Below are 24,508 nucleotides of genomic sequence, written 5' to 3'. Positions count from 1 at the left end.
AACCCTCTACCCTCAAGATTACTAGAAAGATTCCCATAGAAATTAAATCAAGATTATAATAAAATTAAAAATGATAATACTTTTACATATAAAGATGTGAAATTTATATAATATTGGCTAAACTTACTAGAAGCTCACTAATCCTTAATATGCAAACTATAAAATGTTTATTGATATTTGTAAAATTATTCAAATATAAATGATTTTTATATACTTTTTATATAATGTTGGTGATTATTAAGTTAAAATAATTTTATATTGTAAAATTTGGAAATTTGCTAGTTTTTTTTTGAAAAATCATGGAAAATTAGCCTACTTACAAATAATAACCCCTAAAATTTTCCAATTCCATCTCTATTACTAAATACTCTTCAACATCTGTTCTAAATTTAAAATTGTCAATCAATATTATTAACAACATAACCATTCACCCGGATGCGAGTGCTTTCAAGGCATAATCAATGATGGTTCATGTCAAGCCGGCATCTAGACTTGTAGCTGGCAATTCTGCACGGCCTCCAAAATCGTCCTATAGATGAAATGGATTAATTACAGTACCTGCAGATCATCAAGCATTCGGAATTGAATGCGCTCCCTGTTCGAGACTCTTCGTAGGTTGTTTTATTTATGGCTTCATTGGTTGTTTCAGTTGTCATTCCCATCGGGTCTCTCTTCATCAGCTTGTCTTTATCCCTGCATCCTCATATCGCTCTGGTAGCCTAGTTGCATATTTGGTGTAAGACCTTTACTTGGCTTTCCCACCTTCGAACCTGCTCCGTCTGGCCTTGTTCCTCATCTCCTTCAGGTCACTTCGTTCCCTTGACAATGGTGCGTCGTCGTGGTTGCTCTCGCCGTGGAGGCAGCAGTGGAAACCGTGGGCATTCTCAGCCTGCTCCCCAGAACATTATCCCTTTGGCTTCGGCTTCCCCGTCCTCTGATCATGGCAAGCCCTTCCCACATAATTCGTTCCAAACCACCCGCTTTAAATTCCACAGTCATCTCAACAGACCGATTCTCTCGGCCAGCATCACTGTAATTTTGGCTGAGGAAGAAGATAGGCCTAGTGTCTCTGTGCATACCTCAACTTCGCAGTCTCAGGATGATAGCGTGCTCCAGGGAGAAGATGTAGGCATTGTGTTTGATCGTGGTGAATTGCAGGCTGAGGGGAGTGTCCCTGATGTCCTCAAGCCTCCAGAAGATAATACTCAGGACATTTCGGCTTCGGTTGATCCGGCGAACCCCTCAGATGGAAATCAGCGCTTGGCAGCTCCTCCAGGTGGCAGTGGTACAGGTGCTGGGGACAATGTTGATGATTCGTGGATGGGCATTCCTTGCCGGGTGGAGAAGGATGCTCAGGACCCTCTGATAGATGCATGATGCCTCCGGGACCTCGTCTGATGTCGCAGTTTCCCTTCTGGTTCTTTTATCCTATGTGTTGTGTTATTCTGGCTTTTGTCAATGTGTTTTGTATCAGGTCTTGGCTCGGCATGTTTATCAGATCTTATGTTAATATGCTTTTTATCAGGTCTTGGCTCGGCAAGTTTATCAGGCCTTTGGTCTTTCAGTTTTGCATATGGTTATCCGGGCAGCACAAAAAATATCATGGCTACAACTCTCATCTGTCCTGTACTGTTGTTTACCATTATGGCCAGTGTTTTTGTATGCATGGATTCTGGGTCTTGTGTATCTGGTTATTTCAACCCGGGGATAGTTTGTCAGTTCTGTTGGACAGTATCGGCTTCCTCTGAGGTCTTGACCTCCATGTAACTATATTTTCCTTTTTATTAATAGAATTAGCCTTTACTTAGAAAAAAACAACATAACCATTCAAAATACCACTTCAATGAGTTCTCTAAAACACTTTAAAAAAACTTCCATAGCAAAGGGAGACTTCTCAACTTCCTTCACCCAGTTTTGTTCCCCATCTGTACCCAAATTTAAGGCCTATCCCCTCTCCTGAAAGGGCTAAATTCCAACACAGGCCTCATAATTAAGCCATCCAATCATCATTTTAGTGGAAAATTTGAGCTGGGATGTCTTAATTCCAGCACACGCCTCATGATTAAGACATCCAAGGCTATAAAGCCATGCACCCGAGTAACTTAATATCGAACATACAGTTAATGAAAACAAACAAACACATACCGGTGACCTGATTGAATTTTCTGATAGTCTCAGCTGTGAGATTAATATGATGCTTCTGAAATGGTCGAGAATCGATACATAAGAATATACTGGAATCATCTCGTATACAAATAGGACTACTTGTATTTTTTCTATTAAGTGGTAATCAATAAATACACCCTCAGTTCATAGATGGCCAAATATCCCCACTATCAGTGACACAGTGTGACAAAGTATCCGACTGTTCAATTGATGGCATCGTATTTTAACACTTATCTGCATGGTAATGATCAAATGACATGGCATACGGAAAATTGCTTAAAAATTTACCCATATAAGATGGTTATTGCTTATCCAAATAAAGTTGTTGATAGCAGGCCCCTTCGGTGGCCTCGGAAAAATGCTTAAAAATTTACCCATATAAGATGGTTATTGCTTATCCAAATAAAGTTGTTGATAGCAGGCCCCTTCGGTGGCCTGCTCTCTTTTCCCTGGATAGCAGGCCCCTTCGGTGGCCTGCTCTCTTTTCCCTGGATTCTATTTCCTTGTGCACTAACAACTTCTTCTTTCCTCCGGGCATATTTCCTACCTACTCAGTCATCAGGTGTAAACCATGTTTGATTGGGATATGGAAATATCTCTTTCGGAAGGTCTATGACCACCTTATTTTCATGAACTTTTTAAATGATAAATTTATATATATTACTTATATAAATAAATAAATAAAAATATTTTAATAGTGTGTATTTTTTGAAATGTTAAAAAATTAAAAATATTTAAAGATTTATACCCATATGATTATTAATTTTTAATTTTTTTATAATAATTAAATTTAAAACTAATTATTTATTGTTCCGGGAAATTTTTTATAATTCGATATGGAAAATATGGTGTAGTGTTCATAAAGACTTATAAACACTTAAATATCAAGTTAATATGAAAGTGATGTTGTATTGTGAGTAAATGAGTAAACATTTAAATGTCATCTCAACATTATATCAAATAATAATAATGGTAAATCATAATATTGAATCAATTAAAAAAGAATTAAAAATAATAAGTCACAAAAATAATAAATATATTCAATTTATTATATTATAATTTTATTTTTATTAATAAAATTACAAACAAATTTTCCCTGGGGTAAAATCATAATATATGTATCACATTAAAATAAATTTAAATCAACATATATCTATCTTAACACTGAGAGGGATCAAACCTCTCCATATTCAAACTTCTTTTTCAAACTCGGATAAATTTGAAAAGTTTTGCAGCTGATCAATTTGGTTCCTCTCATCATTTGGTAAATCCTTAGTTAAAATGGATCTATGGACCTTTGTTGGTTCTCAATAATATTATTTATATTATACAAATTTCACTATCTCTATATATAAATATATTCTCATTTTTAATTTTATTAAAATCTTCATTTGATCTCTATAGAATATCTACAAAATATGTAGTAGGAGCGAGAATATATGGTTTAAATATATCTGAAAATTAAATATAACCTTATTGCTTTTAGAATTAATTAAAAAAATGTTATAAAGATAAATTAAAATAAAAAATTTTGATTATAAAATGGGTTATGGTTTTTGGGCAATGTGATATTGATAATCCATGGTTTTGTCCCTTGCTATTATAACAAAACATATTTACAAGTTAATAATATCTATGATAAAATGAGGTGAATATCCATGGTTAAGAAGCTTATTATTTTGTAAGTTTATTGTAAGTATTAAGTTATTATGAGCTTATTAATTAAATTTAAATATGGTCACTAAATTATTATTTTAATTTTTATGGTAATATGGATCTTAATTTATAACTACTATTTATATGCTTGTGATATGTATATTATGGTTTTTTTTTTATTCAATATGTTTGTATCTTTGTAAATAAAATCAAAATTACAATATATCAAACTAATTTTTATAATTTTTATTACATCTAACCTTTTATTATTAATTGAGACAACATTTAAATGTTTAAACTCATTTAAGAACATTACAACATCTCCTACATATTAGATTTTATAATACTTTTAACTTTTTATTAATTTTTAATTAAACTGACATGTCAATGTTTACTAGTATTTCCTATTGACCATATAAATCAAAAAAATAATTCATATTCATAACCATTATATTTCACAACTTATATTAAATTTAATTAATAAATATATAAAAATTCAATATTTACAATAAACTCTCATATATATTTAAAAAAAAAAAAGCTAAATATATATAACCATGTGTATTATTAGGATTTTAATAAAATTTAAAATAAGAATATTTTTATAAATAGAGATGTAAAATTTACATAAATGTAAATAATAATATTCAAATCTGCATAGATTCATCTTAATTCTGGATCTATGAATTGTTAAGAGGAATCAAATTTTTGGAACTGAAAATTTATATTCATATTTTCACTCAAAAAAAGTTTGCATCTTGAAAGATTTAATTCCTTTGAGTACTTCGTACATCCAAAATTAAAATAAATTTGTACTCGTAATAATTTTACATATAACAATAATAATTTGAAAAAAATAACTTACTTTTATCATAAATTTAATTTAATTGAAAATTAAATTATTAAAAACAAAACAACAACAAAAAAATTATTATCATAAACTTGAAAAATATTTAATAAGATGTCACAATAGCTCAAATCCAAAATTACCTTACATATTTTCATGGAGAAACAAATATATTATTTATTTGAGAAACAAATATATTATTTATTTAAAAAATAATTTTGATAACAATTTTAATTTTAAAAAGATTATATATTATTTTATACATAGTTGTAATTATATTCTCGTTCATGTCTACTTTGGGATTTTATTGGTAAAGGATGAGAGGTTAAGGTTTTTATATATATATATATATAAAGGTTTAATAGTTAAGAATATGTTTTTTTTAAATGATATATTTAAATTTAGAGTATATATATTTTGTAAATTTTGATAATTAAATAAAGGGTTTATATACTAATTGGTGTCTAGCTTTACTATAATTTTAAAATTTTGTGTGTATATATGTGTGAGAGAGTAAGATAACAATTTTATTATATTTAGGATCACTGTGTAGAAGTGCCAAATTTTATTGACTAAAAAAAAAACTTTTTCCATAGTGCCAAAAAAATCTTTTAAATAGGTTGGAAGAGTTAAAAAGCTCTTTTAGAGTTGAGGGTTATTTTGGCAAGATTGTATGAGAATGTTTTTGTCAAGTTTAAGAACATTAATCACTAGTTGAAATAAATTTACTATAATATGCATTTGAGCAAGGTTGTCCCTTGACACCTAAACTTTTTGGAATGTTCATTGACAAATTAGAATATTGTTTGGAAGAACTAGGTTGTGTTAGCAAAATTATGTCCTATTCTACTAATGTATTCATCATTTTATTTATGTCAATTATATTGTTATTACGACAAGGAGTGAGATTATACTAGTATTATTTTTCTTATTTATGTCAATGGTATTGTATTATATTGTTATTACGACAAGGAGTGAGATTATACTAGTATTATTTTTCTTATTTATGTCAATGGTATTGTTCTTATGGCAAGACGTCTCTATGACATCCCCAAGTAACTAAGGATTTATACTCTAATCCAATTATGGTTATTATTATCGACAAGATGAAAGTTATTTTGGATCAATATTCATAGTAATCTCAATTGTAACTATAGCAGTGAGAAAGGATAAATGGAGGGTGGAAATCTTATTATAAGATTGAAAATTATTGCAAATCATTAAATGTTTGGATATGGGATTATAAAATTTTATCTTTGATATTCTCATTACTCTTATTATTTTATATGGATGAAAATTTTTGGGATGTAGTATGTCTAGAGAATTATGGAGAAAGATGGGATAGATCTAAAATAATTTTATCAATTATAATCTCAGAAAAATAAATACATCATATTCTATCCTCCTCATAGAATGGGTGCTATGATCAGGTATTGGACAAATCAAATAAAAATGGAAAACAAAAAACTGCCAAAAATTGTTTCAAAATCCAGTGAAAAACACCTTAGGTTCAAACCATGATGACATGACAATGCCCAATCTTAACTAAACCATTGAGAAATAAAGAAACAAATTCTTCTCTAGAATAAGTATAATATTAAACTGATATTACTTCTAAATAATTATTGATTATTATTAAAATTATTGATAAATAATATACTCTTCATCTAATAATTATTGATAATTAATTTAAGATTTTGGAAATTATATCTCATAATAGATTTTTAGTGCACAGTAATTAATAAGTTATGACCTTTATGAGTTGTAAATTCAATAGTTTATGTGAGATTTAGTTTCTATAAAGTAGTAAGTTCAAATTTCATAAAAGAAATTAAAGATAAAATCCACCTTTAATAAATTAAACTATCTCATAAAATTTCCAAACTAGACCCAAGTTAAGCACAATCTCAAAGCTGACATCTTGGAGCTGACTCTAACTTGAGTTTGGAAGAAAGAAAAGGAAAAAAATGACACCTAATACAGAATTGGCATGTATATTTCTAGATGTTGTTCCCTTTAAACAATCTTTATAGGAAATCAAATATTAATATAATATAGTGGAAGCAAACTTGTGTACTAAGTTCTTCCATAGTTTACGATGGCCTCGTCAATAGAAATGAGGTTACACAACAAGGTACAAGAGGCTAAACAAGAAGCAAATGCTGGTCCATGGGTTAAACTTGTTGGAACTACTACACACCTACATGCAGACTCTTAGTTAGAGCATGTGACTGCATGCAAGATTCCTTTTGCATGATTTACTCCTTGATTTGCTCCTTCTTTAACTCCGCAACTGACTAGTTATCTCCGGAACTTGTTGTAGGTGTTGAGTCTTCTCATTGATCACCACTATAGTGCATTACCTTGGGATTTTCACCCAGTGATGCTATATCATGAGCATTGTAACATATTTTCGAATGAATCATTCTTCTCTTCTTTCGATTTTCTTTTAGTGTTTTTGCTTTGCAAAGCTGTGTGTTCAACCTTTACTAGCTAGATTCATCTGTGCAGGTTTTCTAACACATTTACATGGTATCAAAGCCCATAGGTTGCTAGATAAAAGGCGCACCAGTACTTTATTTTGCAAGTATTACAGCTTGGAGATCGAAGATTGACAGAAAAATGGAGTTTCCCAAAGCATCGATCCTAACACCGTACAACTATCATGAATGGAAGGACCAAATGGCTCGATACCTTCGTCATAAAGGGTTGTACAGGATTACCATGGCTACAGAAGTGGAACCCACTTCAGCCATAGAGAAATCCAAGTACCTCAACCATATGGATGAGGCCCACGGATCCATATGCATGTGCATCTCTCCAGAGTTGCAGTTTCATCTATCTGCCTGCAATACTCCCAATGAGATTTGGAAAAGGTTGAAGAGATCTACGGGAAACAGAATGAGATGAAAGGACATCTGCTCGAAGTGGAGCTGCTATCATTGGATCCACGGAACTATGATAGAATTCAAGACTTCTTCACCAAATATAATGATCTATTGCTGCAACTCAAGGGTTGTGGAATTGACAAATCCAAGGAGGAGAGTCGCCAAGTTCTCTCTATTATGTCAAAGCTCGGACCATAATACTCCATCTTTGTGTCTACATTTCATTTAGTAAGGCTCGCAACAGGTAAATCCTACACTATGCCTTCTCTCAAAGAATTTATGGAGTCCCTTATTTTTGAGCAAGATAAACTCATTGGCATGGGGAAAATCAAACCTCCAAAAGCACATGCACTTGCTGTGCATGATGGCAGCCACAATAAAAATCACAGATCTGATTCAAATCAGAAAAATAAGCAGCAAAAAGACAAAGGAAAAGCACATTCCCATCCAAAGAAGGAAGGGTACACCAAGCCCTTCAATGACTCCTCTGGCTCGAGAAATGAGAAAGGGAAGAAAGGAAACAGATGCACCTACTATCAAAGAGGATTCCATCCAGAATCCTCTTGCATGAAGAAACAGATTGACCAAATGGCATAAATTCTTCAGAAGCACAACCTTGGGGACCACATCCCTCAGGGCGCCAAGAAGAAAACTGAGGATCCGCCACACGGGAAAGGTAACAATTTTCATGCTTTAGTTGCAATTAATTCTTCTCCTGATGCATGGATTATAGATTCTGGTGCATCACATCATATGGTTGCTGCAAAGGAAGTCTATTCCTCTTTGGATGCATGCAAAGGACCTCCCATCCTCATGGGAGATGACTCACCTATTGAGGTCACCAGAAAATGTAGAGTGGAACTTTTACACGGAAGCTTTGAATATGTGCTTCATGTTCCAAAACTTTCGGTAAACCTGCTTTCAGTTTATCAGATCACTCATTCCGGCACCGGAAAGAGAGTGGAATTCACTCCAGATGCAGTGAACATATATGATCTACATAGCAATGCCAAAATTGCAACTAGTGAGGTAAACAATGGAGCCAGACTGTATACATTTTCTGAATTTATTGAATCTGAATCCTCCTTATTGCTTACACATGCTGATGATAGTAGTAGGCTTTGGCACGAGAGGTTTGGTCACTTAAATTACAGGTATATGCAGCAGCTAAGCAAGAATGAGATGGTGGAAGGCTTGCCAAATATCAGTTTCTCCAAAGGAGTTTGTGAAGGGTGTGTTCTTGGCAAACATCCCAGAGAAAAGTTTGACACCGGCAAGACTCACAGAGCATCCTCTCCTCTAGATCTGATCCATAGTGATCTCATGGGGCCTTTTCCTCATCCTTCCATCAACAAAGCAAGGTATGTGCTTACATTTATTGATGATTTCTAACGGTATACTTGGGTGTATCTTCTCAGGAACAAATCTGAAGTTTTTGAGCACTTTGAAGATTTCAAAGCACTAGTTGAGACACAGTCAGAGAGAAAGATCAAAGCCCTCCGTACAGACAATGGGGGGGAATATGTTAACACAGCACTTCGGAACCTTTGCCTTCAATCCGGCATACAGTTGCAATACACAGTTCCATACACTCCGCAGCAGAACGGAGTTGCTGAGAGAAAGAAACGATCTCTCAAAGAGATGACTTCTTGCATGTTGCATGCCAAGTCACTGCCTCATAAGCTCTGGGCCGAAGCACTTAATTGTGCTAACTACATCCAGAACAGATCTCCTCATAGGTCTGTCAAGGATCAAACCCCCTTTGAGGCTTGGAGCGGCACTAAACCAGAGGTCACTCACCTCCGTGTTTTCGGCTCTCGAGCATGGGCCCGGATCCCCTTTGAAAAGAGGAAAGCTCTTGATCCACAGAGCATTGAGTGCATCTTTGTTGGATACCCTGATGGTGTGAAGGGATATCGACTCCTGATTCCCTCTACGGACAAGCTCATCATTGAGCGAAGTGTCAAATTTGAGGAAAGTCTCTTGCATGCACCTCAAGCGCCGCATGCAGACACTTTTTATCTACCTCATGTCCGAGATGATGACTCAGTGCACTCAGATGCAGATACAGATCATGCAGATGCCGAGGAAGAGCATGCAGATGCAAAGACAGAGTCTTCAGATACAAATCTAGTGCATGCAAATGATGATCCACATCCAAGCCCAGATCGAGCTTCCAGCAGTGAATCATATTCCCCTGTCATAAATCAGAGAACAAGGAGCTTACGTGAGATATATGCAGAAGACCAACCAACTACTAGAAATGGTCTTGTGGGGGATAATTCTGATCTGCAGAGGATTAGCTCAGAGTTTATTGAGCCTCCACTTGTCCTCACTGCCACTAAACCATCACCCTCCTGGCATTGTCATTTAGTTCAGTCTTCTAATCCACAGTCTTATGCTGAGGCTGCTGGGCATCCATCTTGGGAGTCCGCCATGGAGGAGGAGTATAATTCCCACCTCGAGAACCAGACTTGGGATCTGGTCCCCCTTCCTTCAAGAAGGAAACTTGTCCGATGCAAATGGATCTACAGGACCAAGAGTGCTGCAAATGGGCAAATCACCAGACGGAAAGCAAGGCTAGTAGCCAAAGGCTTCCAACAAGTGCATGGCATTGATTATGACGAGACCTTTGCTCCAGTAGCAAAGATGGATTCCATATGCCTTACACTTGCCATTGCGGCTGCCTAGCGGTGGGAAGTACATCAGATGGATGTAAAGAATGCCTTTCTTCACGGAGACCTATCTGAGGAGATCTACATGGAGCAGCCACATGGTTTCATTCAGGATTCATCTTTGGTCTGCAGACTAAAGAAATCTCTCTACGGCCTTAAGCAGGCCCCGAGAGCTTGGTACGCGAAGATGGATTCTTTTCTCTTATCACAAAACTTTGAAAGATGTAAGTCTGATCCGAATGTTTACATGCTTAGGACACATGATTCTCTTCTTATCTTAGTTTTGTATGTAGATGATCTCCTAATCACTGGCAGCTCGGCTTCAGCCATTGCTACAGTCAAGAGGGCCTTGCATGATAGGTTCTTGATGACGGACATGGGTCCATTACACTTCTTTCTTGGTCTTGAGATCAGCCAGAATGCCACAGGCATCAAACTCTCTCAGGGTAAGTATGCACGGGATCTCCTCGAGAGATTTCGCATGACTGACTGCAAGCCAGCACCGACTCCTTTTCTGTCTGGGGTCCGCCTTGAGGATGGAGGTGACACTCCATTAGTTAAAAACACTCTCTACCGACAGCTAGTGGGGAGCTTATTGTACCTCACCCACTCCAGACCAAATCTCTCATATGCAGTAGGGGCAGTTTCCAGATACATGCAGGAGCCGCATGAGCTACACTGGAATGCTGCCAAGCGCATCCTCCGATATGTGTAGGGCACCATCACCTTCAGGATTCACTATGCAGCAGGCACTGCATTGAATCTCCTTGGCTTCACAGATTCTGATTGGGCGGGAGACAGAATTGATCGCAAGTCCACCTCTGGATATTCACTTAGTCTAGGATCTGGCCCTATCTGTTGGTCGAGCAAGAAGCAGGCTGCTATTGCTCTCTCTTCAGCTGAGGCTGAGTACCGAGGAGTAGTCAACATCACCATTCAGGCTCTATGGCTACAACACTTCCTCACTGAGTTGGGCGTCCAGTTCCACCAGCCCATTGTCATCTGGTGTGACAACCAGAGCACTCTCAAATTTTGCAGGGATCCAGTACAGCGGCAACGGACGAAGCACATAGAGATCCATATGCACTACATCAGAGACTTAGTACATGATCGGGTCATTGATTTGCAGTTCTGTCCTTCAGCAGAACAGACTGCAGACATCTTCACCAAGACATTCACTGAGCAGAAGTTTCGCTCTTTGCGTGATCGTCTTGGAGTGAAGGACACGATTGCTTAGCAACTGTATTTTTCTTCCTCTTTTCTTTTGATTACATTGTATTTTGAGGGGGGGTATTTACAAAACTGGCAGAACAGAGAGGCCTCCCTATCAAGTTTTGGAAGGTGAATAAGGACTTCAGCTCAAGCTTGGAATCACTTGGTCGGCGCTTATCCACCAAGACAAGAATTGTAGCAGTAGCGCATGTTTCCAACGTGTTGGGAGAGATCCTTGATTTTGGAAAGAGTGGTTAATTGTTGGGGGATGAGATGGTTGCAAGAGAGCCATAGTGATTGCGGATGGAGAATCCCTTGCTCCTCATCGTGCAATCGACGTAGCAAAATGGGGTGTGCACTCGTATGCCCTTACAACTTATAAGGTATGTGGCCCTAACATGGTTGTTTTGTTTTGTTTGGTACCCATGATGTTTTCAATGAAATTAAGGATGAAATGTCCAACTTTTATTTGTAGTAAATTTAGCCCTTAGTCATGGGGCTTGCCCTGGAATTTACCCTTTCCATTATATCTATAACACTTGACAAAAGAAGAGGAGTTGGCCTTAACTTTGGGCACAAATGGGGAATAGGAGAGTGACTTAGTGAAGGAAGTTGACTTCACTCTTTGCTCTGGAAGTAGGTAGCTTTTCTAAGTTTTCTAGAGAGCTCATTGACGCTGCATTCCGAATTGCAAAGTTATTAAAGGAAACTATACATTATAAGAGATATGGGGTTTCATTTAATGAAGTTTTTTTGAGTTCATAGTTTACTAAACAATACCTCTAATTTGATTATATATTGGAAAATACCTCTAAAAATCACATTATTTAACCCCCACCAATATGAACCCAATACACCTCTCCAATTTAAAAAACCTCTACTTTCACTAGATATTATACACTTATCCATTTTTTCATTAACATTTTTTACCTATTCATATTTTTCATTAACTTTGAGCTCCAATTTTTTATAAATATCAATGTAAAAATACTTTACCCTTATATATCCTGATATATTAAGTCAATTTTTTCTCAATATATATCCCCCAATATGAACCCATGTGATATGGTATTATTCCCCATTAAATTCCCCTGTAATAATAAATTTCCTAAAACTTACCCATAAATTTCCTAAGACTTACCCATAAAAATGTAGAATACAAGATTCTCACTCTAAGTTTTGTCCACATTAATAAGACATCTTCTTATATTTCCGAAGCTCTTTGCTAGAATGGTATTTCGTTCGGGAATGGTCATATGTATACTCACAGGCTCAAATCAGCTTTATTCACCAACAATGTGAATGAAGGGGTAGTGAGAATTTCAATGATCCATTACAATTCTCCTTCTGAGGTCACATATCTCATATTTGTTTTAATGCTATTTTGTGAATATCAAATAAGTAAATACGTGCAACAAGCAGTATTGGGAGTCGTATCAAGGGCCATCCCTCTGCTCTGAGATCAGCTGCTCGTTTTAATTTTGATTGAAAAAATTGCACTTATTTTCTAAAAAGAGTTTAATACAGATGCATCAACTGTGATATTTGCTATACATTGTGCAATTTAAATATTTACAGTTATCCACAAACTATGTTTGCGGCCATTCTGTGGCAGGGCGCTCGTTTTAATTTTGATTGAAAAAATTGCACTTATTTTCTAAAAAGAGTTTAGTACAGATGCATCAACTGTGATATTTGTTAGAAAGTTGTTGTATACATTGTGCAATTTAAATATTTACAGTTATCCACAAACTATGTTTGCGGCCATTCTGCGGCAGGGCGTTACACATTTTGTAGGTACACCAGGACAAGTTTTCTTCCACCACAATATATTGATATTTAATTTCCTGTAATGATTGTTTACAAGGGAACAACACCCAGAAATATACATGCCAGTTCTGTATTAGGTGTCAAATTTTACCAATTTTTTTTTTCCTTTGCAACTAAAGTAAACTCAAGTTAGAGTCAGCTCTGAGATTGTGCTTAAGTTCTGTCTAGTTAAGTAAACTCAAGTTAGAGTCAGCTCTGAGATTGTGCTTAAGTTGGGTCTAGTTTGGGAATTTTATGGTATAGTTTAATAAAGGTGGATTTTATTTTTAATTCTTTCCATAAAGTTTGAATTTACTACTTTATAGAAACTAAATCTTATATAAACTAATGAATTTATAATTCATAGATGTCATTATTTATTAATTACTATGGATTACAAATCTATTTTGAAATATAATTTCCAAAATTTTAAATTGATTATCAATAATGATTAGATGAACAATATATTATTTATTAATAATTTTAATAAGAATCAATAATTATTTAGAAGTAATATCAATCTAATATTAGATTAATTCTAGAGAATAATTTGTTCCTTTATTTCTCAATGGTTTAGTTAATACTGGGCATTGGCATGCCATCATGGTTTGAACCTAAGGTGTTTTTGACTGGATTTTGAAACAATCTTTTGCAGTTTTTTGTTTTCCATTTTTATTTGATTTTTCGAGTACTTGATCATAGCACTCATTCTATGAGGAGGATAAGATATGATGTATTTATTTTTCTGAGATTATAATTGATAAAATTATTTTGGATCTATTCCATCTTTTTCCATAATTCTCTAGACTTACTGCATCCCAAAACTTTTCATCCATATAAAATAACAAGAGTAATGAGAATATCAAAGATAAAATTTTATAATCCCATATCCAAACATTTAATGATTTGCAATGGTTTTCAATATTATAATAACATTTCCACCCTCCATTTATCCTTTCTCACTGCTATAGTTACAATTGAGATTACTATGAATATTGATCCAAAATAACTTTCATCTTGTCAATAATAATAACCATAATTGGATTAGAGTATAAATCCTTGAGGATTTTTAGTTATTTTGGGATTTCATAGAGACTCCCTACAATAAGAACAATACCATTGACATAAATAAGAAAAATAATACTAGTAGAATCTCACTCCTTGCCATAATAACAATATAATTGACATAAATAAAATGATGGCTACACTAGTAGAATTGGGCAGAATTTTGCTAACACAACCTAGTTCTTCCAAACAATATTCTACTTTGTCAATGAACATTCCAAAAATTTTAGGTGTCAAGGGACAACCTTGCTCAACTCCAATATTATAGTAAATTTGTTTCAACTAGTGATTAATGTTCTTAAACTTGAGAAAAACATTCTCATACAATTTTGCCAAAATAACCCTCAACTCTAAAGGAACTTTTTAACTCTTCCAACCTATTTAAAAGACTTTTTTGGCACTATGCCAAAATTTTTTTTTGTAAGTCAATAAACTTTGGCACTCTCTCAAAAGTTTTGTTTAAAGTCAATAAAATTGCATAGGCATTATGTCAAAAGTGCTTTTAAGTCAATAAAAATTAAAAAGAAATTAATATTATTGTCATAACATTTCTACACAATGATCCTAAATATAATAAAGTTGTTATCTTACTCTGTCACACATATAGGCACATAAAATTTTAAAGTTGTAATAAAGCTAGACACCAATTAATATACAGACCCTGACCCTTTATTTGATTATTAAAATTTATGAAATATATATACTCTAAATCTAAATATATCATTTAAAAAAAAAATATTCTTAACTATTAAACCTTTATTTATATATGTATATAACCTTAACGTATCATCCTTTACCAATAAAACCCAAAAGTAGACATGGACAAGAATATATATATATCAAAAAGTAGTTATCCAATTTTTTTTTTAAATAAATAATTTATTTGTTTCTCCATTACAGTGGTTATGATAATGGTCAAGGTAATTTTGGATTTGAGTTATTGTGACATTTTGATTAAATATTTTTCAAGTTTATGATAATAGTTTTTTGTTGTTTTGTTTTTAATAATTTAAATTTCAATTAAATTTAATTTTTGATAAAAATAAGTTTTTTTTTCAAATTATTATTATTATATGTAAAATTATTACGAGTATAGATTTATTTTAATTTTGGATGTAGGAAGTGCTCAAAAAAATTAAATCTCTCAAGATACAAACTTTTTTTGAGTGCAAAATATGAATGAAAATTTTCACTTCCAAAAATTTGATTCTTTTTAACAGTTCATAGAATTAAGATGAATCTATGCAGATTTGAATATTATTATTTACATTTATGTGGTCAATAGGAAATACTAGTAAACGTTGACATGACAGTTTAATTAAAAATTAATAAAAAGTTAAAAGTATTATAAAATCTAATATGTAGGAGATGTTGTAATGTTCTTAAATGAGTTTAAACATTTAAATGTTGTCTCAATTAATAATAAAAAGTAAAAGTAATAAAAATTATAAAATTTAGTTTGTTATATTGTAATTTTGATTTTATTTATAAAAATACAAACATATTCAATAAAAAAAAATTATAATATACATATCACTGAAATATATAGCATATAAATAGTAGTTACAAATTAATATCCATATTATCATAAAAATTAAAATAATAATTTAGTGATCATATTTAAATTTAATTAATAAGCTCATAACAACTTAATACTTACAATGAACTTACAAAATAATATGCTTCTTAACTATGAATATTCACCCCATTTTATCATAGATATTATTAATTTGTAAATATGTTTTGTTAGAATACCACAAGACAAAACCATAGCTTATCAATAGCACATTGCCCAAAAAGTATAACCCATTTTATAATCAAAATATTTTATCAATTTTTTTATTTTAATTTAACTTTATAATATTTTTTTAATTAATTCTAAAAGCAAAAAGGTTACAATTACTTTTCAGATATATTTAAACCCTTTATTCTCACTACTACTAGATATTTTGTAGATATTCTATAGAGATCAAATAGAGATTTTAATAAAATTAAAAATGAGAATATATTTATATATAGAGATAGTGAAATTTGTATAATATAAATAATATTATTGAGAACCGACATAACTGCAAAACTTTTCAAATTTATCCAAGTCTCAAAAAGAAGATTCAATATTGAGAGGTTTGATCCCTCTCAGTGTTTGGTAAATCCAAAGTTAAGATGGATATATGTTGGTTTGAATTTATTTTAATGTGATTCATATATTATGATTTTTCCCTAGAAAAGAAATGTTTGTAATCTTATTAATAAAAATAAAATTACAATATAATAAATTAAATTGAATCTATTTATTATTTTTGTGACTTATTACTTTTAATACTTTTTTAATTGAGTCAATGTTATGATTTATTATTATTATTATTAGTCCATGCCTGGACTATAGCGATCGATTGATCGTTGACTCTGCATTAATTCATCTTTTGACCGATTTTTTTTCCGCCTAAACATATTTTAACCAAAGTTTAATGCTGACAATGTGATTTACTGAAATTTTAACCAAAGTTTTCCTTTGAAAAATATTGTACCTCTTATTGCGGCCTTCACGTGGCCCGAGACAAAAATATTGTGGTAACTTTGTTTTATACAAAGTTTTCTGGCACCCTAAAGCAGTGATTTTTTCGTGCCTTCATTTTGCAAGAAGCAATACCATTTTATCCAAAGTTCTATCATTTTATATACTGTTGCCAATTTCTTTACATCAAAGTTTTTGCAATTTATTTATATCGCAGCGTTTGAAATCTTTTATGCAAATTTTTTAAGTCTCCACTGGCTGCATGCCGGCCACCTGCATGTTCTTCGGGCCACTTGTCACCTCCTATATCTCCTGTCCTGTATTCGTTCCACGCAATAAACAATACATGCTCATTCCTCTTGCCCCTCCATGCTCATGTTAGCCCATTGTTCTCTGCAATAGTTGAGCCAGTCGTTGCCTGTCCAAAGAAAGAAATGGCGAGATAAACAATGAGATAAACGCATGGTTCAATAATAATTCGCTCTCCCAGAAGGAACCTGGAACCTTACACTATCTCCCGGAGTCAAATTATGTGAAATAATGGCTGCAGATGGCTTCTTTCTTCTGCAATTCTTAAGGTATGGTTTCCTTTTCAGTAGAAAGTACTTATTTCTTCCGTAATTCTTGAGATATGTTCTTCTTTTCAGTAGAAATTTCACTGGAATTTTAAAGTTAGGCCAAACAAGCCCCCTTTTAAAAATTACAAGTAACATATATCCATTATATCTCTGATTTCTGATTTAGTGTTACAAGGATAGAATTGCTGTAGCTACATATTCAATGTATACTTTTCTATTTTTTTCAACCATGAAGATCTACTTGTAATTGTTTTTTTAAAACATAACTCTGTTAACACCAGAACTTTATTTTTTTTTGGTTCATTTTAAGGGAATTCTCCAGGGCGTATGGCTCTCGCTTGACGTTCTTGGCTATCAGGTATACAGATCCAAAATATGTGCAATTGCAAAAGTTATTTGCATTTGCAGTTCGGCAAGATATTATTAAGCTAGAAAATCAAATACCTGTATTTGCGCTATGGAGGATCCTTCAATGGGAGCTAGCTATACTTTCAGATTTATATTAAGAAATCATAAAAGATCTTGAATAAGCCGTAGCTCGACGAATTTGGACGTGAATTTACACGCAGTAACGAATTTGAAAGTAGAAAAAGCTCAATGCGAGTGCTGTGGAATGTCTGAAGAATGCACGCCGAGTTACATTTGTAGGGTTAGGGATCTCTTCTGTGGGCAATGGGTTTGTGGGCTCTGCGCAGAAGCTGTCAAGGAAGAACGGCGTCGGATGGGTAAAGGAGTACCCATGGAGGACGCTTTGCGTTCGCATATGGTTGTGTGTGTTAAATTCAACAAGGTCGCCCGGTCGAATCCTGCGATGCATGTTGCTGAATCAATGCGCGATATTCTGAAGAAGAGTTCCCGGGCAAATGGTATGAGATCGAACCACAACAGTCCCAGAGACAGAGCAATTCCGAAAAGTACTATTTCCCGTAGTACCAGCTGCATTCCAGCGATTGTAAGGAAATAAATTAGCACCCGTTTCTGATCTTTACTTTGATGGTCATATCCTATCGAAACTCCGCACCGCGGTTTCTCTAATGTCTCTGGACTACAAGTGTAATGCATCCCTTCTGCAATATATCTCCATGTTTCTTTTTTGTGTTGACACTGCCTTAAGCTTCTGGAAACAGTTCTCTTTCGGTTCTTTACGTATATCTTTTTGTTTGGAGCCAACTGGGCTAAAGCAATAACTTACTGACTTTGAAATTCAGGTTGACTGAAGGACAACTAGTCTGTTATTTTCATTTACTCACGGTGATAAGCTGTGCAAAATACCCAGAGTTTGGCGTTGCAAGTATTTTTATTATGACAAGGTATTTTTGAAGGGAAATTAATGGGAATGAGAATCAATATAATCTGTTTGTTGGTTTCTTTAGGTTCATTTTCTTCAATTTTATAAAATATTTTAGAATATACAATAAAATTACACTCAGATTATTTTCCCTTTATTTTTATAAAATTTATGAACAGATCCATCGGCTCTTTCATAGTATTCGGAAATTCATGTTCTTAATTGATGGGTTTTCGTTCGTGGTTTGGTTGCCTGGACTGCACTTAATCCAGGTTAAAAAATAAAAATAATTCTCGTGTTTTATGCTTTCACAAATTGATTGTTAGACTTATCTCAACCCGCAATAAATACAGAAAAACATATTTATTATCCGCTAAATGCTTTTGGTGGGTATGATATGTACAGAACATCTAGTTCACATTATGCATTATGATGACAGTGTGAAAGTGCAATGAATGACAGCATGACAATCCCATTAGTTTCTTCATTGCTCTCCATCTTATTATGGTGATACTTTTCAAAAAAATATTAAACTTGAAAATATTAAACTCTTTTTTAAATGTGTTTGAATTTCATCTTATCACCTAATTTATACATAATACTTTTCCTAATCTTATAAAACAACTTTAATCTTTATTAACCATTATTATGTAAATTAAATATTAAAAATAAAAAATCATTATTATTTCATCTTATCACCTAATTTATACATAATACTTTTCCTAATACAAATTCTGCAATTCAGTCCAGCTCCTACTTCATGCAATCCATTTGCTGTTAGCTAACTTGCAGTTGTCCCTCCAGACCCCGGCAGGGACTACCGCCACGGCAGTGGCTCCTTGTTTGATATAATGTTGAGTTGACATTTAAATATTTACTCATTTACTCACAATACAACATCTCTTCCATATTAACATGATATTTAAGTGTTTATAGGCCTTTACTAACACTACAATATATTTTCCATATCAAATTATAAAAAAATTCTTAAAACACTAAATAATTAGTTTTAAATTTAATTATATAATTTTTTTTAAAGTTAATAATGATATGGCTATAAATCTTTAAATATTTTTTAATTCGTTTAACATCTCAAAACATACACCATTATTAAAATATTTTTATTTATTTATTTATTTATATAAGTAATATATATAAATTTATCATTTAGAAAGTTCATGAAAATAAGGTGGTCATGGACCTTCCGAAAGAGATATTGCCATATCCCAATCAAACATGGTCTACACCTGATGAGTGAGTGGTTTGGAAATATGCCTAGAGGAAAGAAGAAGAAGTCAGTGCACAAGGGAATAGAATCCCGGGAAAAGAGAGCATGCCACCGAAGGGGCCTGCTATCAACAACTTTATTTGGATAAGCAATAACCATTTCATATGGGTAAATATTTTTCCATATATGCCATTTGATCATTAGCATGCCGAATAAGACGGTGTATGTGTTAAAATATGATGCAATCAATTGAACACTGGGATACTGTCACACTGGTGTCACTGAGTGGGGATATTTGGCCATCTATCAACTGAGGGGGTATTTATTGATGGCCACTTATAGAAAAATACAAGCAGTCCTATTTGTATCGTCAGAGATGATTCCAATATATTCTTATCTATCGATTCTCGACCATTTCAGAAGCATCATATTAATCTCACAGCTGAGTCTATCAGAAAAATCAATTAGGTCCAATATATTCTTATCTATCGATTCTCGACCATTTCAGAAGCATAATATTAATCTCACAGCTGAGTCTATCAGAAAAATCAATTAGGTCACCGGTATATGTTTGTTTGTTTTCATTAACTGCATGTTCGATATTCAGTTACTCGGGTGCATGGCTTTATAACCTTGGATGTCTTAAACATGAGGCGTGTGCTAGAATTAAGACATCCCAGCTCAACTTTTCTGCTAAAATGCTGATTGGATGGCTTAATCATGAGGCCTGTGTTGGAATTTAGCCCTTTCAGGAGAGGAGATAGGCCTTAAATTTGGGTACAGATGCGGAACAACAGAGTGACTGGGTGAAGGAAGTTGAGAAGTCTCTTTTTGCTATGGAAGTAGGTAGTTCTTTCAAGTGTTTTAGAGAATTCATTGAAGTTGTGTTCTGAATTGCTAAGTTCTTGATATTGAATAACAATTTTAAATTTAGAAGAAATGTTGAATAGTATTTAGTAATGGAGATGGAAATGGAAAATTTTAGGGGTTATTATTTGTAAGTTGGTTGATTTTTATATTTTAGAAAAAAGGGCCAATTTCCAAATTTTACAATATAAAATTATTTTAACTTAATAATCACCAACATTTTATAGAAATTTCCAAATTTTACAATATAAAATTATTTTAACTTAATAATTACCAACATTATATAGAAAGTATATAAAAAATCATTTATATTTGAATAATTTTATAAATACCAATCCAACATTTTATAGTTTGCATATTAAGGATTAGTAAGCTTCGCCAATATTATATAAATTTCACATCTTTATATGTAAAAATATTGTCATTTATAATTTTATTATAATCTTGATTTAATTTCTATGGGAATCTTTCTAGTAATTTTGAGGGTAGAGGGTTTAGATATATCTCAAAAGTAATTACATTTTTTTTTCCTTTTAGATAAAGTGGGGTGAATATCCATTAAGAATGATAGCATATTGTTATAAAATATTTTGATTGGGAAATAAGTTATGGTTTTTTGGCGCGTGGTATTGATAAGCCATGGTATTGGCTCATGGTATTGTAACAAAGTCTATTCACAAGTTACTAACAAAATCAAAATATGTAGTAACAAAAAAAAACTGAAATGCAAATATGTAGTAACCAAAAAAAACTGAAATGCAGAAACATTAAAGAAAATTAAAGCAGGTACCTACCTGAACTACTATCTGATCTGGTGTAGTTGATGATGTTGCCACTGCTCTGTTCCAATTACCGAGAGACCAATTCCACCCAGCCAGACTGAGCAGAACCTGGCTGCTCAATCCAGTAAGCTTCTACTATCTGATCTGGTGTAGTTGATGATGTTGCCACTGCTCTGTTCCAATTACCGAGAGACCAATTCCACCCAGCCAGACTGAGCAGAGCCTAGCTACTCAATCCAGTAAGCTTCTGGACAGAAGTTCATTGTCCCCCATGCCCAGAACCTCAGAATGCTTAAGCTCTTCCAATGGTCAATTTTCTTCCTCCTGGTTTGTCCTCCTGGTTTTCTCCTGATTTTTGTTTCCCCCTTCTCAGCCCATTATCTGCGGTTTATAGCCTGGGTTTAGTGGTGGCCGCCCTGCACACCAGCGACTCCACCGTTTTCTCTCGTGGTGACAGCTTTCCTCATAAGCGTGAGTCACACTCCCGTTACAGGTGTTTATATGTAGCATTAAGGTATTATAACGTTTAAACCTTATATATGTGTTATTGTCATTATAACACTATCACGCCTCATTATAACCATATAACGTATCCTTTATAACTTTATAACATTTATATGTACTTTATCATATTTGTTTGTCATTTAACTTTATGATATTCATATATACTTTTGTTTTATTTATATTTGTTTTTAATATAAACTTTATAACTTTATATTAATTAATTATTGATACTAATACTTAATCTTTATTCTATTTTATTAATATGATTTTTTTTCAATATTCTGGAGCGTATAATATATGTATTTAGAGATGGGTCGTTACAAAATATAACAAATTAACTTTAACTTTAATTTTCTATTATTAATTGAGACAACAATTAAATGTTTACGCTTTACATTTACAAAGCGACATTACCATTAGATTAAAGTTGTTAAATGTTAAACATTTATGCTTGACATCTCCGGGCAATAATTTAGTTAAGTATTAATAGTCATAGGTACATAAATATTTAAAAAATAAAATATAAAAAATAATTTTTTTAATTTTTATATTGTTTATTTATTTTGACCAGCTTAATATTAAACTTGATAAAAACATTTTGGAATATCTTTATTTCAACAACATTCAATTATTTATTTGAAAATATACATTATTGGAAAGAGAATTTTTCTTAATTTCATTTAATGTTGCTTCCACTATTACACTAAATACAACTATCTCATAAATACCGCTAATGAGTCAGTTACAACATGTCTCCAAAAACTTAAATCCAGGGAAATGAAGTAACAAATTATTCACCAAACCATTTAAACTAAAATATTTTCATATTCAAAATATACACCATTAATAAAATATTTTTAATTATTTTTTTATAATTAATATATATATATATGAAAATTTAAGGTGGTTATGGATCTTCAGAATTGCCATATTTAATATGGTGTACCATCCATCATTGAAAAGTAAATTTGGGTTGGGGTGTCAATGGATGTGACACATGGTTTACATATTTATTTGGATATTTTATATGTGAAAAATTTGAAGTATTTTTCCTTATATGCCATTTGTTCCTGAGCATGCCAGATAAAACGTTATATGTGTTAAAATATGTGCAATCAATTGAATAGGGTGGGTTACTATTTTCTCACACTCGTGTCACTGATAGTGGGGATACTTGGCCTTCTATGAACTGGGGGTATTTATTGATTGGCACTTAATAGAAAAATACTAGTCCCATTTGCATCCTCTGCATTACGATTATATTGTTATGCGTCGGTTCTCAACCATTTCAGAAGCATCTTATCAATCTCACAGCTGATCGTTATCACTGCACGGAGTTTATCAGAAAAATCAATTGGGTCATCGGTATATGATTATGTTTGTTTGTTTTCATCGTGAGCATAGCCTTATAACCTGTGTTCATTTTCTTTTCCTCTGAAATTGAAATTTCATTGACTTTGTATTCAATTACGTTGGTCCATGGCTTCATAACCTGGCTTCGTTCATCTTATCAGAATTAAAATTTTGCATCACTGATTTTATCGTGCATCTGTCTTACGAAGTTCTTCCATAGTTTACAATGGCCTCTTCAATAGCAATGAGGTTATACACCAAGGTACATGCAGCCTCAAATCTCTTTGCAGTTCCCAACACCCAAATGGATGCAGTCTACGAAAGGCTAAGGAAGCAATTCTCCTACTTTCATGCAAACAAAAGTTTTCCAATCTACCTAGAGAATGCTGGCGAAAGCCTGTGTCTCAATGTGGTGATAGATTCGATGTAGCAAAATGGGGTGTGGACTGGTATGCCTTTAGAACTTTTAAGGTATGCGCCCGTCACATGGGTGTTTTGTTTGGTACCCATGATGCTTTTAATGAAATAAAGGATGAAATGCCAAACTTTTATTTCATTAGCAATCATCATTTCAGTAGCAAATTTGAGTCCTGTGCTGGAACTCTAGCGCTTCTAGAGCACCTACAACATTTGGCAAAAGAAGAGGAGTTGGCCTTAAATTTGGCTGCATATGGGGAGCAGAAAAGCAACTTGGCGAAGCAAATTGAGAAGTCTGTTTTTGCTATGGACGTAGGTAGTTCTTCCAAGTTTCTAGAGAGCTCGTTGTAGCTGCATTCCTAATGGCATTCATCAACTATCTTGAGTCTAGAACAGATGTCCGAATAGTAGGACCTACCAATGGAGGTGGGGAATGCAGGGTTCCCACCATCAGTTTCATCAACACTAATAAGAAATCCTTTGAGATTGCCCATGCTCTTTATGAAAAGGGTACTGCTATTAGTCGTCTCTTGGCATTATGCTCTATTGGTCTCGTGTTCAGCAACAATGCGAACGAAGGGTAGTGAGAATTTCAATGATCCATTAAAACACTCGTGAAGTCACATATCTGGTCTTTTGTTTGAATGATATTATATGA

General features: G+C 33.3%; 1 protein-coding gene and 1 pseudogene across 1 annotated transcript; both read left to right on the top strand.

Annotated features, from left to right (window-relative positions):
• Positions 1-1,376: 1,376 nt before the first annotated feature.
• Positions 1,377-24,508, top strand: LOC149219949 (aminotransferase-like protein FGM3; annotated as a pseudogene).
• Positions 17,374-18,518, top strand: LOC149219950 (uncharacterized). The gene is made up of 3 exons (XM_089383652.1): positions 17,374-17,411; positions 17,722-17,823; positions 17,949-18,518. Exons 1-3 carry the CDS (start codon positions 17,374-17,376, stop codon positions 18,373-18,375), a joined length of 567 nt encoding a protein of 188 aa, XP_089239778.1. The 3' UTR covers positions 18,376-18,518.

This window comes from Pinus tabuliformis, chromosome Q (genome assembly GCF_031772625.1).
Source record: "Pinus tabuliformis cultivar Carrire ecotype Pingquan chromosome Q, CPIR1, whole genome shotgun sequence".
Lineage (NCBI taxonomy): Eukaryota > Viridiplantae > Streptophyta > Pinopsida > Pinales > Pinaceae > Pinus > Pinus tabuliformis.
Note: the sequence above shows the minus strand (reverse complement) of the source record. Positions and strands in the feature narration are given on the sequence as shown.

Coding starts and splice junctions, on each gene's coding strand:
- LOC149219950 (XM_089383652.1), top strand. CDS start 17,374: ATGGCTGCAGATGGCTTCTTTCTTCTGCAATTCTTAAG. Junction 17,412..17,721: donor TTTCTTCTGCAATTCTTAAG/GTATGGTTTCCT, acceptor GTTCATTTTAAG/GGAATTCTCCAGGGCGTATG. Junction 17,824..17,948: donor TTATTTGCATTTGCAGTTCG/GCAAGATATTAT, acceptor AATAAGCCGTAG/CTCGACGAATTTGGACGTGA.